Genomic DNA, 16,416 nt, shown 5'->3' with positions numbered 1-16,416 from the left:
TTCCAGTGAATTAAAAGAAGGAAAATGTAGTTTCTGTAGGCACTACATATAAAATGATGAAGCACTGTAGCTCTAAAATTAAAAAAAAGGAGAAGGACCATGAAATTACTTTTATAGGTCTGGCAGTTAATAAAAGCAGGTTTCCTAAAACCACTAAAATGTCTTAAAGGAGAAAGAGTGCACAAATGTAGTTAACACTTACATGCCCTCTAACCAACTTTTCTTTTGTTACACAGTGATGACATCTAAAGAGAAAAACTTCTTTTCATGTTCATTTCGTAACCTGGGATACAGCCACATAGAACTAAAAACTCTGCACCTCGAGAATAAATGCGTTAGCATTTTCTGTTGCTAATGCAGGGTTTTCAGCTGCTTCCCTACTAAAAAATGTTCTAAAACATTATAGGAAATCAATATCTATTTTTACAGGTTTCCTTTTAACTGCATCAGCACAATTGTCTAAACCTGAAGTAATAACATCAGTAAGAGTAAAGTCTGTAATTAAAATCATACATTAAATAGGTATAATGGAAATTGACAGATGCAGAAAAATTCAGAATTAAGCCTGCCTACACACTGTCATTCTGGCACAGCTTTAGGTCTTCATGAGTTATCTGCATTTTACAGCTTTTTCACAACAGCAGCTGCAGGTATTGCATCTAGGTAGTAGTAATTTGCTTGAATGTAAAGCATTAATTTAAAACAAAGGGGGAGATGTGGTGCCTTTATGGATCCTCTGAAACGTTTGGTCCAGGACATGGCACTGAGCGTTGCCACCCTGCTCTCGGTTGCCTTTGGGGAACCGTTAAGAAAAGAATATGTCAGCCCTTTCCTTACAGCAGCAAAAGTCCACCTTCCTCTTATCATTTTTATATTAGAAGATGAATGTTCATTCTGATGAACGTTTGTATTTCTATTCTTTTTCCTTTGAGAAATAGCAAGCAATCGTTAAAGGCTGTGTGGCTTTTTAGAGGTAGGCAGAGTGCTTTACATTTCACCTGCATTTGCTCACCTGCGGTTTCTAGTTCAGACCAAGCTCTTGAGACCAAATCAGGTAGGACAGGCAGCACAAGCAGCCTGATGGAAGGACATCTGGCTCCTAAGGTCAGTCTTCTGACTGCTGTTGGCTGGACTGCTGGGAAAGTGGAGATCCTAGTTTGCCCTAGCAGATGATGTACTTTGTGAGGACATCACTTTTCTAGCTAGGTCAGTAGCCGAGACCTTGACTGTTATACTTTCTCACATTAGGTTGTGTTTTACCTTAGACTGCAAAAGCTGAGAGCTGCAGTTCTTCCTGACTAAGGTTCACTTTTCCTAGCGTGGAGGAATCCCCATCCATGCTGAGTCATGTGAAGATGAAGGGACCGAGCTGGTAAGTGGTAGGTTGAAAGAAGGACTGAAAAGAGAGCTTGTGGGGGGTGAGGGGACGGTGGGGAGCGCTATAGATGTGGTAGGTACCTGCATGGGAGCCAGAATGTCCCATCACTTCTGACTGTGGGCTCCAGGCACTGAATGGACAGATCTGGAAGCCCTGAGGCTTGGATGTTTCTGTAAGGTAGGAGGAGAGAAGCTACAAGGTGGATGGTGGACTTAGCTGCACGACCTGCCTCTGCCATAGTTCCTGCAGCTGTAGAATCAGTCTAGGCATATTTTTTCTTCTGTCTAAAGAGCTTTGGCTTCCACTGATGAAGGCAGCGTACAAAGATGAAGTATTTTAACTGCCTTGTGCTGCTATTTGTCATAGCTTTTGCCAAGTAGTCTCTTTCTGAGATGTTGAAAAGAAAAAATCTGATCTGAGAATCCATTTATTTATGTATATTGAAGAGAAACCCCAACTCTCAAGAGCATTTAAACATTTTAATTTTAAAAAGGCAAGCTCACGTCTTAATTAGTAGGACAATTTCAGGCATTTTTCCTGTGAGATAAAAGTATTACAAAGACAAATGGAGACCAGTGAATGCCTAAAGATGGCTTTCTTAGAAAGCAGCTTTGGGACATTTGTAGCAAAATTTACCTCTTCAGCTTAGAGTTTTTTGTTTTAACAATCTTTGCTTACAAAACAATGCTGAATTTACAGTAGTAAATGAGGAAGTGGTTTCTCTAACAACAGCTGAAGACATACACAGAGTCAAATCTCTCAGACCATGGTCTGGTTTGTATTCATCTAGTATATTACAAAGATGTCCCTCACTGTAATATCTCAGCATCTAGACATGGTACATGGAAGCTACCTATACCCTGCAGTCAGTTTTGTAGGCTAATGCATTATTACAACATTCAGTAATGTGTTCAAAGTCATTATAACAGGCATTTAATTGGATACCGTGTCCTCAGATTCAATCCAAACATAGGTCTGTGGGAAACCAGTATTGCAACATACTTGTCATAGTAGAATATGTTGACTTTGGCTCTTACCTATTTAGTTTATTGTTCACTTGTTGTAGCAAAATGGAATAAACTTACTTGGTTTTATTTGTTTATGTCACTCTATCTGGGGAATATTGTAATAAAACATTTAAGGAGCATGTATTTCCAGATAAAAGTATGACCAAGTAAATATGAACAGATGTCTTGTGCCTTTTAACTCTTATTTTGTAGAAAACCTTTGATTTCAATCAGGATGGCATTAGCATTAGTTCAGCCTAGTTGAACAAAAATGCTTTAAAAAAGTGTGCTTAATTGATTACAGGATCACTTATGAACAGGCAAACGAAAGTCTAGAAGCCTTGTCAGCTGCTAGGGTGTATTCACAGCTGGGTACCATGAGGAACATGAATAGCTGAGGGTAAGAGAGGGAAGGATTTTTCATGAGTTGTGTGTCCTGAAGATGACTTTTAAAGATTACCCGGTGCCTTTAGACTCAGACCAGCACAAGGCATGTTGTGTGAGATGCCCAGGCCAGAAGAACAGATGACAGAGGCACTGAGACACAGATACTTGTTGTAGGAATGCCCCTGTCTTCTTCTACCCTTCCGTTCTTTGTTATTCAGAGTAGGTTGGGAATAACCTTTTCAGAAGCATAAAGTGGTTTGTTTGATTTTCCTTCCCATTTTATGTGTGTAAGTACCTCATGGCCCTCTGCTATAGATGGCTTTATTGATAGCAAATTGATGAGCTTTATAGGATTGCGTGGATCATGTAGGATTCCATCCAGCTACAGAAACAGACATGGAGACAATACTTTTGTAACGAAGTTAATTACATATTTTTCTTTCAGTGGGACACAAACAGGAGCAGTGCAAAAAAACGGGTTTTGCTAGAGTTTCAGTGTCCAGTTTGCCCCTTGTTCTGCAGGTGAACCCGGAACGGTGAACTGAGGAGCTAGACAGCCACCTTACTCTGTCCTACATAGGTGAACTAGAGGAGTCTCCAGTTTGCTTCTGCTTGTCCCCAGCAATGTTTAGAGCAGGGCTACCATCCATGCTGCCTGTATCTCTTGCTTATATTCTTGAGGGTCAGAGAGGATCAAAGGATATGCAGCAGAAGTTGGTATCATCTACATAAATACTACTTCATGGCAATTTTTATCTTCTGAATTGACTGAGATCTGGATTCTCCTCTGGAAAAGCAGGTCCCTGCCCGTTTGCTTCCCCAGTCCTTCCCTGGTCACTGGCACAGCTCAGTAAGCGCTCCTTAATACTTTCCCAGGCTGGTGATGGAAGTTGCTGGCCTTGCTCCAACATGTGTGCCCTGGACCATGCAGCTCTTTGGTAGGGTGATGCTGACAGAAGGTAAAAAGCATCTCATTTTGCATCTTTCTATGCAAGTATGCCGCATAGTTTAGTCACATGGAACTATAAAGGTCATTCTTGTTCAGTTAAATGTGTTTTATGTTCTGACTACCTGACCAGAATGAAATTTCTCCCTAGCTTTTTTTTTGAGTCAGACTCTCACACTGATGTAAAACGTTTCCTTATTGTTGCCTTAGTTTTTACGCACTTGAAACACAGGCAGAGAAACCTGTGAGAGGCAGAGAAAATATTCATCTTGAGCTCACTGGAGGCTTTCAGTCCAAACTTTAATTGAAATTTTTAGTTTTGTTCATGACAACTTTAGGTGCTTGTGAGCACAGGCTGCTTTCATAGGTGTTGCAAAGGCAGAGCTTCAAGACAAAACAATTCCAATTTTTTCTAAAAACATGATGTGGCTTTGATAATGTTTTTCACAATTTTTGTCTGGGTTGAATGCTTCTTTTCTCATTAACAAGAAAAGATATTTCTAATGATACTTGTTAATACATAATAGTAACATTAACATCAATATAGTAGATATTAGGCAGTGAAAATAAAATTATCTATCTGAACAGAAAAACAACTTGTTTGCTATTAAAAATCTCTAGAAAATTTAGAGAAGCTGCTGGTCTATTAAATTATTGTCTCTCCTGAAAAAAGCTCACATATTAGAAGTCCTGGCAGGTAAAACCTGAGAATCTCTGCGTCCCAGAGGTGTGAACTTATCTTTTCTAGCCCAGGACTGCAGTGAGTTTTCATGTTTAATTTTGTATCTAGAAAAGTGTATTTGATTTCACATTGAAATTTACCCAGCCCAAACACAGACAAATTAACTTGCTGAAAAGTAATGTGGAGAAAGGAGAAAGAAACAGTGTACCTGTACCTTTAAAGATAGATGGAAACATAAAAATGGCAAGTGTTTGATTTTGGAAATAGCTTAATGTTTACAATCTTCTGTGCAAGCCAATGGGAGCAATAAACTCATTTAGTCCAGAGCTTTGCACCGCTTTCTCCAGTTCTATCCTTTTTTCATGCTTTTCATGCAAAGAGCACCTTTGTTGCTAAATGGCACTGACATTATTTCTGTATCAGTTTGAGATGTAAGTGTATATTATGGTACGTAATTTTCGATGGGTGCCTGTTCATGGATTAAAAGTATACAAAGTGTATTAAGAAGTAGTTTGTCACTAGTAACTTCTGAAAATAAAGTTAAGGTTCTCACTGATACATGGGCTTTTGTTATTAACAAGGTAGTGTGTGCAAATTGGCAAGAAAGCAGGTGAGCAGGTGGTTGATTATGGAACATAATTATTTTGCCTGTACAATGTGTTGAAAGAACACATATTTAATGACTCTTGAAGATGGATGTTTTGATGACTATATATTGTGCTGTTTTAATGATTAAAATTAATAAACTGTAGACTAATTACTTTCAACCATCTTGAAACTGTGATGCTAAGACCCTAAATGAACAAGGGAAAAAGCCCTTTTGTGTAGCAGCAGTTCTTACTCTTCTTGCAGCGCAGCCACCTCTGTGTTTCAGAACTTTCCCTGTGCACACTTCCCTGTTGATGAGTTTAGAGTTCATGGCAGAAACACATGCTCTCCTGAAGCAGAACACTTATTGGATTGTAGGGACACCTGCCTATTGGTTTGGAACCCTTCCTGTCTGAGGGAAGGCTTAACAAAGCTCTTCAATCCGTGCTTGTGTGCTTCAGGAGCAGGTTCGCTGTGGCTCTGACTATCCTTAGGGACTTTATCTTACCCTTTATTTTTTGTTTATTTGTTTTTGGAAATGTGCTGCACTCAGCCAGGTTAATGAGGTTCCACTGGCAGTGTCAGTGGAACTCTAGTGCTAGCAGCATTAAAATGAACTACTCTGTAGAAAGCCTCTTTGCAAGTGCTCAAGAAGTTCAGCTGTAAGCATCGTGATTGTTAGTCATTGCGCAGTCCAATCATAGCAGCACTTACAAACAGAGAAAAAAAATTAACAGAAACTGTAAGAAAGCTCCTCAACACTGTGTGCTCTTAATCTTACTGTATTTTTCTGGCCAAGATTTAAAGTAGCAACGTAGAACATTTCTTCATTGTTAATTCCATGTTGCATGTGCATACAGGTAGGAAGTGCTATTTCACAGTAAATGAAAGTGTATTGATGACAAGAATATTTAAAATGCCAATTCTGTACAGCTAGGAGTTGCTAGTGTTTCTTTTCTAGCTGATGCACACATTAAGTTTTGCTCTGTGTTGCTGTGTATACTTGCTTGCTCAAGAGGTTGCTATACAGTGCAGGAGGCCAAATTTTAAATGAGTCTGATGACACAAATTCAAATGGGCAGGGAGAGATGCATGTCTTTGTAAACTGGTGTTTAAGCCATTGTTTTTGGGAACAGAGTTAGGTCCCTTACCCTTCCTGTCAGACAACAGCAACACTGGCATTTGGGATGACATTTTATAGTTTTAATTCGTTGACAGAATGCCTTATTCGCAACTGTAAAAATGATTGGGTCAAGGCAACTATTGATGCTGCAGATGATCTCTGTGACCTGATAAATGGCACTTAATGTGCTTATGTTCCCACAGAATGGCTGGCAATGAATTCTACAAATTAGTGTCACCATCATCATGACATGATAAGGTATGAAAGAAACAGCAAATACAATCATAGTCGCTGAAATCAGTAACAGGGGTCTAACAAGTCTGTTCTTTCTTTGCTGACGTTTACGGAGTTGTAGTAATGCTTTGAGAGTCAACATATAGCATGTAAAGATGACTGTGACAGGAATTAGGAATCTCAGTAGAATCTTGGAAAGTGTGAATGGCACTGCAATTTGTAAAGGTCCTTCAGTGCCATCCAGGGAATTTATGATGTCATGTTGTCTTCCAGCTGCAACTGTGTAGTAGATCTCCGGCATCGATGCAACCGCTATGAAGATCCATACTGCCATAGTACAAAACATGGCCTTTCCTTTGTCCCACCATGTTAATGAAGTGATAGGATGGACAGCACCTACATATCTGTCAAAACTGATAAGTGTCAGGAAATAGACACTTCCATAGATATTAATACTGAAAAATACTCTTATGATCCGATAAAATGCTCGACTGGAATAGACAGCTAACTTCTGGAGGCTATAATATACTGAAAAAGGTGCCATAAGAGTCCAAGTAAAGTCACACAGGGCCAAATTAAATAGAAATATAGTATTGGTAGTCCATGTCTTCATGCAGCACACATAATGTCGCAGTGCAAGTATATTGCCGAGAAATCCTGCTAATAAAGTAAAAAGGCAAACCACAATCAGCAAATAACAGTACCACTCCAGCTTAGGGTTTATGTTGCAAATGAAAACAGTGCATGTAGCATTCATCATCTTTCCCTGGAGTGTGCCTGAAGGGAAAAGAGAGACCAACAGCTTTTGAAATAAAAATAGAGTTACAGGATCACAGAATCACAGAATTGTCAGGGTTGGAAGGGGCCTCTGGAGATCATCTAGTCCAACCTCCCTGCCATCTAGAGCAGCTTACACAGAAACGTGTCTAGGTGGGTTTTGAAAGTCTCCAAAGAAGGAGACTCCACAACCTTTCTGGGCAGCCTGTTCCAGTGCTCTGTTAATTAGTTGAATTTAAAATTCAAAACTTTAAAGTTAAATCCAATATGTTTGAACTGGTGAAAGAATACAGAATATGGTATGATGCACCAGCGCTCCTCTATCTGAACAAAATGTAAATTCCAAGTAGGTAATACTTAAAACATACTCTACAGCAGCACCAACATAGGCAGATCTTCATGAACTTTTATCCAAACCTTTATATTCCCTCCTCTCTGATGTTTAGTGTAGTATATGATAGATGAGGCAAAAAAGCCTTCACCCTCAGTAACAGCAGTATCACCTTGACCACTGACATATCCGTGCTTAGCTTTGGAAGAAGCAGAGGAGAGGACAGTATTTGCCAGCACTCATTCTGTCCTTGCTTTGATTGCCTTGAGTATCCATATGGGCCTAGAGGCATGTGCAATGTGGGTAGCTGTGCAGTGGGCTGTGACTGAGATCCAGCAGGCAACATCAAAGCAAACCAGGATGAAATCCTGCTTGTGCCGAAGGCCACAGCAACCTTTCCATCTAAAGCACTTAACAAACTACTTTTTTTAAAACATTCTTCTATAAATTAATGTCCCAGGCCAAAACATTGTGCTTCTGCTAGGGTTAGATAGAATGCATTTTATTTCCCTTTTTATGGCCCAGTTTATATTAATGCCTGTTATAAAATATCTGGAATATAGATCTGCACTGTATTTTTCAAAGGTTTAATGCCTGTGAAGTCTTAGGTTTAATCCCAATGATTTTGTACTGCTAATAGAACCAAAATAAAGGCTGGAATACTCTGCCATAATGAGCTGTCACCAATTACAGTTTGGCATGTCTCTAGAACCTCTCTCCAAACGACGCAGCAGATGCCAAACTGTAAGGTCTCTCCAAGTAGGAGCTTTGTACGAGGGTCATCCAAGTAGGCATATATAGATCAGAGTCCACTACCGTGCTTGATAGGATTTCAGGATAAAATTTTACTCAATACAAAGCACACTTTGAATGGAAGAAAGGACTTCTTCAAAAGGCTACTGATACCTTGAAAATTTTCAAACAGCGTCAAGCATTAAGTTGATAATAGTGGGGTTTTTTCAAACTTGATGTTTTGCTTTCATGTCTACCTGACTTTTCCAAAGGCATGTTCACAGACACAGGTCAGAATATAACAAACACGAGCTACAGGGAAGACCTGCTAAATAGAGGCTGCATTATGGTGCTTTGCAAATTTACATTTCACCCAGACAGTGAACTCGCAAAAAGCTAATCAGGCTCTAGGGAATGAAATTAAGAAGGAAAGTTGTTTGCCTGGAAGCTCAGCAACAGAAGCAGTCAAATGACTTTCCAGAAAGTGAATATGGATAGAAAGCCATCTGTTCTACTCCCAGTGTATTTCACAGGTGGGGAATGTTTGCTCTTGAAATGTATTTTGTTTGGTACTGAAGCACTGTACTTTAACCTGGGGTAGCTGTACTCTTTCCATACTTTTCTCCATAGCCTTTGTGAAGTCAAACTTTGTGTATTTTTTTCTTCAGCTGAAGTTCATAAGATATCTCTGTAAATTCTTCAAAATGTAGCCACTCTAACAGATACAATACAGATAATGAAAACTTACGGTGTTCAATTAAAAGGGGTTTGAATATGTATAGGAAAGTTGTATGTTCCTAAAGTCATCTTGGTTAGAGGTCATGAGTGATTTGAATTAAATTGTATTTCCTAACTCTCTGCCTTCCTTTTCAATAATTACAAATGAAGGCACTAAACACTTGGTTCCAAGTTGTGTTGGCAGTATAAGCGAGCCCTAAACTGGCTACAAACAGCATGGCAATAGCTGCATGAGGGAATTGTAATGCCAGGTTCCTGATCTCATCAGGCTCCTGGAAAAGGACTACCTAAAAGGTAGGTCTAAGTGGAGGGAGGCAGGCAGCTGTGCCACCTGCTCCACTTTGCTGTAAGTTGGCTGGATAAAACCTGGATGCGTAGACCGGTACCTGCGTTAGGACAATTAGGTACCTGAACTAATAAATCCCCTATTCCCTTCATCACCTTCAAGTCACTGGACAGCACCTAGAGGTGAGCTGTATAAAGTCAGTTATGTAGCTGGGGGGCTGGAGCTGCACAGCGGGGTAAGGTGCATTTGGAGATGAGGAAGTCGTTAGAAAATATGTCCATGTTTGCATAGGCATTTCCCATGTGTCTACTTTGGGATTCATATTTGGAATTTCTAAAATATTCTTGCTGTCTCCTATTAATTCTTTGTGTTGTAGTAGAGCTTAGAGACGTAACCAAGACTAGATTCTTGAAACAGGGCTTTGCAATTGGTGTGAGTGACGGACAGGGTGGACAGAGGGTAGTGGGTGCAGAGATAAAAAGAAACTTTCCTGAGGTAACGTAATAAGCAAGAGAATAAAATAAGGGGTTCAGCCCCCAGCTTGGTGCTGTAACAAGAACTCCTGGTCTTCCATCAGAGGAATTTGAAGGCTCTTCTACAATTAGGACCCAGTTTCAGTGCATGTAATAATTGTCATACGTGACATGCTTTTCATATCAGACAACTGTCTACTGTCTTGGCACCGATAGGATGGCTTGAGCTACAGAATGAGACTAGATCACCTTCACAGTTCAAGGCCAAAATTTTGCATCTGTAGTTTAAGAAAACTTTCTTTTTCTGAACATTGCTGAGTTCACTTTTAAGTCCACATATTCTTAAACAAACCCAGCTGACACACATGTGGCAGTGGAAGAACGAGCACCACGACATTATACTGTGACAGATGAGGGGTTGCATATGGTGTTGGAGCTAATAACAGACTTGCCAGACTTTGGTGAAATGAGGATTGGGCTTTCAAGGCTAAACAATACTTCCAATTTATTGAGATTAATTTTTCAGCTGAACAGTTTGAGCCATTGATGGAGATGGCCATGAACATTAAATGGACAGAAGTAGCAATCACATGATGGGGCATCCAAAACTAAAGGAATACCTCTGGTGTGATGAAGGGCTTGTATTAGAATACTACACATATGCCCAGGAAAGATTGAAGTTTATGGGCTCCATCACCCATAATTAAGACAAGAAACTGTGCTAAATTCATGGGTAAGAATTTCATGTTTCTCCATTAAGAAGCAGTCTAATGAATCCAACCATCTTATGGACTGTGTATGCTACAAAAGTTTCAGTTTAAAAAAAAGTGACCTGTTTGATTGACTCAGTTTTTGTACCTGCTTATTGAGTTGTTTCTTCTCCTGGATCTGAAAGAAATACAACTTAGATATGTGACTAAAAATGAGTATCTACAAGCTCCTCTCTCTTTGTCCCCAGCAGCATCTGCACGCTATTATAGAAAGTAAGAGGGTTTCAGCTGATGAGCTGATTTACTGCCTGATTTGTTGCAAGGCCCTGAATGCTGAAGCCTCTAGTTCCACGTGTCCCACTTGTACCTGTGATGTGGCCTCCAAAGACTTGGAGTAGATAGAATATCTTGTTTCGGTAAAGAATTACTTATTAAGGAAACTTCTTTTGGAGCTAAGAAACGTTGTGTCATTGCAAAGATTCTTGATTTGTGTATATAGGTAATTGTAGCTCACAGTTTATCACTGCATATATCATATACATCGCTGCAAAGATCATATGCATATGACATTTGACTTGTATTTGCAAAGTTCTATTAGGTTTAGCATGTTTGTTTTTTTAGAAAGTATCTGATTTTGTATGTGTAAATATATCCTAGGAACCATATTCTTCCCTGTAATACCTGTGGGGTTTTTTGGACATTTTTAACAAATTCATAAAAAGTGATTAATTTGTTAGGAATTAAAAAAAAAAAAAATTAAACTGAGTTAACAGTTTATTTTATGTAATCTTATTCCTTATCTACTCTTTTGTCCCCTGCTCCTTTTGCTTGTTTTTCTTTATAGAAGTCCTGATTTTACATGAACTATTCTCTTTGTTGGGATTACTCTGAGAATTTTATTTTCTTGTTTGCAGCTGTATTTGAACCTAGTACAAATCTAATCCAGTTACCAAATAGGTTTTCTGCATTTCTGACTATTCTATACACCAATATTTTTCTGTTACACGTGCTCTCAAAGCGTATGCTTTTAGTTCGAGTTAACAAATTAATAAAGCATTTTACAGAGTCCTAGGTTTTGTTATAAAAATATCAAGTGTTATTTGCAATTGTTACTTTAACATCTTATCTGTGAGGTAAATAATCTCATATATTTCCTTTTTATGTTCAACTGAACTGGTATGCAATGTGAATATTAAGTGGAGCATTTCACGTATTTTGGTTCAACTGCATTTAGCGTATTATGCAATAAGTAACATACAGCAGTATTTGTATGCAGCTAGCTAAGTAGATTGTGCTAATATCCAATTCCTTTCTTCTTAATGACTCAATCTGTATTGTGATTAAGCTACTCTTTTTTTCATTAAAAAACGATGTTCACATACTTACTTGAGAGTTAATGAAGTCCTACATAGCAAACATAAGCTATAGTAGGGTAGTTAAAGTGTAAGAATATTCCTACCAAAGACAATATTTGTGAAAAAGTACTTTAAAAAGTTATGAAATTTATATGTATGTGTACGTATTAATTGGTGTGTAATAGCTAAATATATTTTAGGGAAAATCATATTACTTTGGAAAATACAGGTATTAATTCTTAATAAATCTTTCTCTTACCTGTTTTAGAAAGGCTGGAATTACTTATTTTACAGAAGTCTAGATTCCCAGCAGTGCTTTTCCTCTCCATTACTCTGGACCTTCTAAAATCACGACTATTTTGCGAGTACTGTTTCTAGTCCAAGGTTTCAGTAATGTTCCATATGCAATGGCAGCTTTTCAGAGAGCAGGTGTCAAACTGCAAGGGAGATATCTTTTATCAGTAAGCCCCTCCTCTCAGTAAGTCAGGATGAATTGCTACTGCCATAGCAGCCTCTGCTTGCTTTTTAGGGAAGGACAGACAGACTTACTGCACATCCCAGTCTAGACAGGCCTGGGGCTGTCATTGTTTCCAGCAGTGAAAGAGAGGAATACAGGGGCATGGGCATGTAGGTGTGTGTTTGCACCATCGCTTTCTTCCCCTTTCTTCGTGGCCAGAATCCTTGTTACTGCTGCCCTAGTACTGGACTGGACCATGGACCTATGCTCTCACCCCATCACAGAGCTTGCTTCACCCCACCTACCTACCTATCACTTCTGCTGCCCCACAGTTCCTCCCACATCCTTGCAAAATCCCAGCCCTGTCAGGTGACTCCCATCTTCCGACTTTGCTTACTCCAGAGCTCAAATCCTACCTGCCACTTCAGCCCCTAGCCCAGGTCTGCTCCAGGTCCTCCAGTCTTCCTGCCCCAATCGTGCATCTTCAGTCTTCAGCAGCACACAGCATTCCTGGGATCTTCCTGTTTCATTCCCTGAATGAACACCTTCTATTTCTTACTAATTTCCCCCACGTTGTAACTTCAGCATCTGTCCAGCCATAATCCATGCTGAAACTAGACTTTTTATCCCACAGGTTCCCCGCTCCCCCAGCCACTCTCCTGAGTATTTTGTTGCTCCCAGCCTAATCCCATCTCCTCACCAGAGCATCAGAGGGTCTGTTTCCCTTCTTCCAGCCGAGTGCCCATTTCTTCATCCTGCAATTACCAAAGACTTCATGCCCTCAAGTCCATGCTGGTCCATTCAAGAGCTCTGTTTTCCTAATGAAGATGTCACATTTCCCAACCCTTTCCAATGTCACTGTAACCTTCTCCTCACCAACCCATACTGGCAGTTTAGCACCTCAGTTCCCTCAAGGTTTCTACCCTAGATTTTGTAGTACGACAGCAGCTCTCAGAGACTGCCTCCATCCCAGATCATTCCACTTCTCAGTCTGCTATATCACCTCTCTTGGTACTTCCTGTCCAGCTTCTCATCTTCCTTCTGTTTTTCCTGTTGTGACATCTTCTAGTACCTGACTACACTATCTCCTCATTAGATGCTGTCCTTCACCTTACTGCCTGAATTATCTATCAGTTGCTTTCCTTACCCTGCCAGGCTTCTGCTGTGGCACTCTCTGCCCTGCAAAAGCAAATTCCCATCTCTTGCACCGGTGAGGCTTTCCATACCCCAAACAATTGAAGAACACATTAAAAAATTCACCTGGTTTTAGAAAAGAAAAATTCTGTCTGGAAAAAAAGATTAGCTATGGTAACCCACGATAAAACAATGATACTGTTATTCATAGGGGAGTGCAAGTATGAGGGATGATGAGCTACCCAAACTGTCTGCTAAAATCAGTAGACAAAGGAGAGCTGGTAGAGGACAGAGATGTGAACACAAAAGGAGGTCAAGATGTCAAGAAGAGTATGAACAATTGCATTGAGGTGCATGACACTCACCCAGATTGGGAAGAATTAGTAAGGCTGAGCTTTAATAACAAAGCCGTCGTTAGAAATTCTGGTAAGAACCGCTCGAGGGGCTGTACCAGTCTTGTAGAGGTGCAGGAGAAACAAACCTCCAGACAGTGAATAAACAGTGTGTCTGAAGAGTTTAGAGATGAAAGACAAAAAGGTGATAGGGTATTCTTGCAGAAGCAAATATAGAGGCTATTTGTTTTAGGAAAGGAGAGGGCTGAATGAGACTGAGGTACACATCCTGAGGTACTTATGACACTTCAGAATTTATAAATAGACTTATTTCTCAAAACATTGCTCAAATACCACCAAGAAGTGGCTCTTGCTGTGAAGTCTAGACTAATTCCATGAGATTTTCCCTGCTGTGGCATTTGTTTTGGAGTATTAGGCTCTATAAAACAGGGACGTTTAGGCAATTGCCCTTCCAGTCCATGAATCCTTCCCAAGCACTACTGTTCATTGAGCTTCAAGGTCAGCGGGTTGATGGAACTGATTCCAATGAAAGAAAAAAACAAAAAAAGGTGTATTTTCTGTTTTTCTAGAATGGTCAGTTCCCCGCCCTTGTTCACTTGTGAATGACTGCTCAGCTTGCTGTGCCAGCATGACAGCAGCTTGGGTAGAGATATTAGTAGCTGAAACAGGGACACACCGAAAGCTGCTTAACAAGCATGTACAGTCACATGTAACCTATGTAAAACCACAGCCACATTTTGATCAGGTACCAGAGATGTGATGTGGACTCCTTCAGGCCTCTACCTCACTGATTCTAATTCTAAGAGCTCAAACCAGTTTTTCATCAGTTTGTGGGAAGCAATCTTGTAATTTTGTAGGAATATCTGTTCATGGTGAACTACAGAGGGTACTTTGGCTGCATGATACTAAATCTGCCCTCCTCACACACAGTGGAATATTTTGTTATAGGAAGAAATACGGTTTAGTACTCTGGGTTTTTTTTAGTTTTCTTTTAGTCATGTAAACGTGTATTTACAGACTGACTAAAACATGCTTTCTGATAATACTCATACCACAGGTCAGTTGCTCCGTCTGAAAATGTTTCGAGAGGACCACGGATCTTGGATGACAATGTTCTTCAGTACCATCCTCTTCCTCTTCATTTTTTCTCACATTTATAATCTTTTCCTCATCATGGCAGGGAATATGAGGTGAGTTACAGAGTTTCTTTCTGTCTTTTTTGCTTCAGAATATATTCTACTGGAAATTTCATATTATGTTGCTTTACAGTGAACAAGAGCTTACCAAAATGTAAACATACTAGTAGTATTCACTATCTTATTTTATTCCTCTGCTCTCTGAATTTAGGTAGAATAGTAATTTAATTGGTTAATTAGCTAAGAGGATTAAAATATCAGTTATAAAAAACGGGGTCCTAGACTAATGATAGCAACTATTGCATGAGGTACTAATGAATAATATATCCTTTCTTTTTTTTGTTTAATACAAAATTGTAGCTCAGCACATTTGATCTGAAGCGAAGGCCGAGTAGTTTGAAAGTATAAGCATTACTATTGTGCATACTCAGGAATTCAGAGTTAAAAGAAATTGAAACATACAAACTTGAGGAAGCTCACACTCAAAACACAAACATGAAATGTGTAGTATAATGCTATTGTGCTTATATACAATAATATTTGCTGGTCCAGTTTGTTAAAAATATTCTTTAAAATCTTTTTTTCCCCGTAAGGTGCTCTGACAAGGCAAAGTTATGGTATCTTTTTAGTATGTCTGGATTTATTTTAAATGGAGTTTCTTATATTAATTTTCTGGCTTAAGAAGGCTTGCTTTCTCCTGTTATCTCAAAATTGACACCATTTTCATGTGTTGATTTTCCTGAGGAAACCTACATTATTAGTTATCTAATACATACAAAATGAGTTAATTGGACAAAACCACAATCATGTTTGTGAAAGATAAGATAGCATCTGAAGAGCTTGTAGCATAAAATAAGAAACCCAGTGTATATATGAGCTGAAGAACAGTGCAAATAATTGAGTGATGTCTTCTTAGCAGAATAGTTGTGGATGCCCCCTCCCTGGAAGTGTTGAAGGCTAGGTTGGACGCACAGCCTGATCTAGTGGAAGGTGTCCCTGCTCACGGCAAGGGGGTTGGAACTAGGTAATATTTAAGGTCCCTTCCAACCCAAACCATTCTATGATTCTACGCATATGAGAGCCATACCAACAAGTCTGACGAAGAGTTATTTAATGGGCCCTGGTGTGGTGTGTAACAGATTTTAAGTGTGTCAACAAAAATAAGCAGTGTATAAAGTCCTGTTAACAACGTGACATAAACCAAAAGGTGAGCAGGAGGTAGACTGGGTGTCACTGAATGTATGTAAATGCTGACCAGCTGGGCTAATAATCATGAGGTTATGACTGAAGACTGAATGTATTGATTCGAGCAAGGAAGGTAAAGCAGCAGAATCACTGAGTGTTTTAGAAAATTATCACAGTAATGATGTGGTAAATATAAATAAGTGCCCAATAAGAGGCAGAATAATGATCCCTGAAATGAAGAGGGTGGGAGCATTGTAGGTTTCTGGCTTCCCTATTTACATAGTCATGCTGTGACTTGCATGAACTTTAAGAGCTATATTTGGTATTTCTAATGCTCCATAAACTGTAGTTGTTAGACAAAGCATTAATGATTTTGAAAGCTGACTCATATCTGGAAATCAGAG

At 39.4% G+C, this 16,416-nt stretch overlaps 1 protein-coding gene across 1 annotated transcript in view; it reads left to right on the top strand.

Moving 5' to 3' along the window:
• Positions 1-13,571: 13,571 nt before the first annotated feature.
• Positions 13,572-16,416, top strand: part of LOC104510396 (transmembrane protein 117-like) — a gene marked incomplete at its 3' end in the record, with an annotated part of 134,021 nt that continues 131,176 nt past the window's right edge. The window contains exons 1-2 of the mRNA XM_010152635.1: positions 13,572-13,764; positions 14,749-14,881. Of these exons, the coding sequence (XP_010150937.1) occupies positions 13,572-13,764; positions 14,749-14,881 (326 nt within the window). The remainder of the gene's footprint in view (positions 13,765-14,748; positions 14,882-16,416) is intronic.

Source organism: Eurypyga helias, unplaced genomic scaffold, assembly GCF_000690775.1.
Source record: "Eurypyga helias isolate BGI_N326 unplaced genomic scaffold, ASM69077v1 scaffold10950, whole genome shotgun sequence".
In the NCBI taxonomy this organism is placed as follows: Eukaryota; Metazoa; Chordata; class Aves; order Eurypygiformes; family Eurypygidae; genus Eurypyga; species Eurypyga helias.
This window is presented reverse-complemented; position numbering and strand designations above follow the sequence as displayed.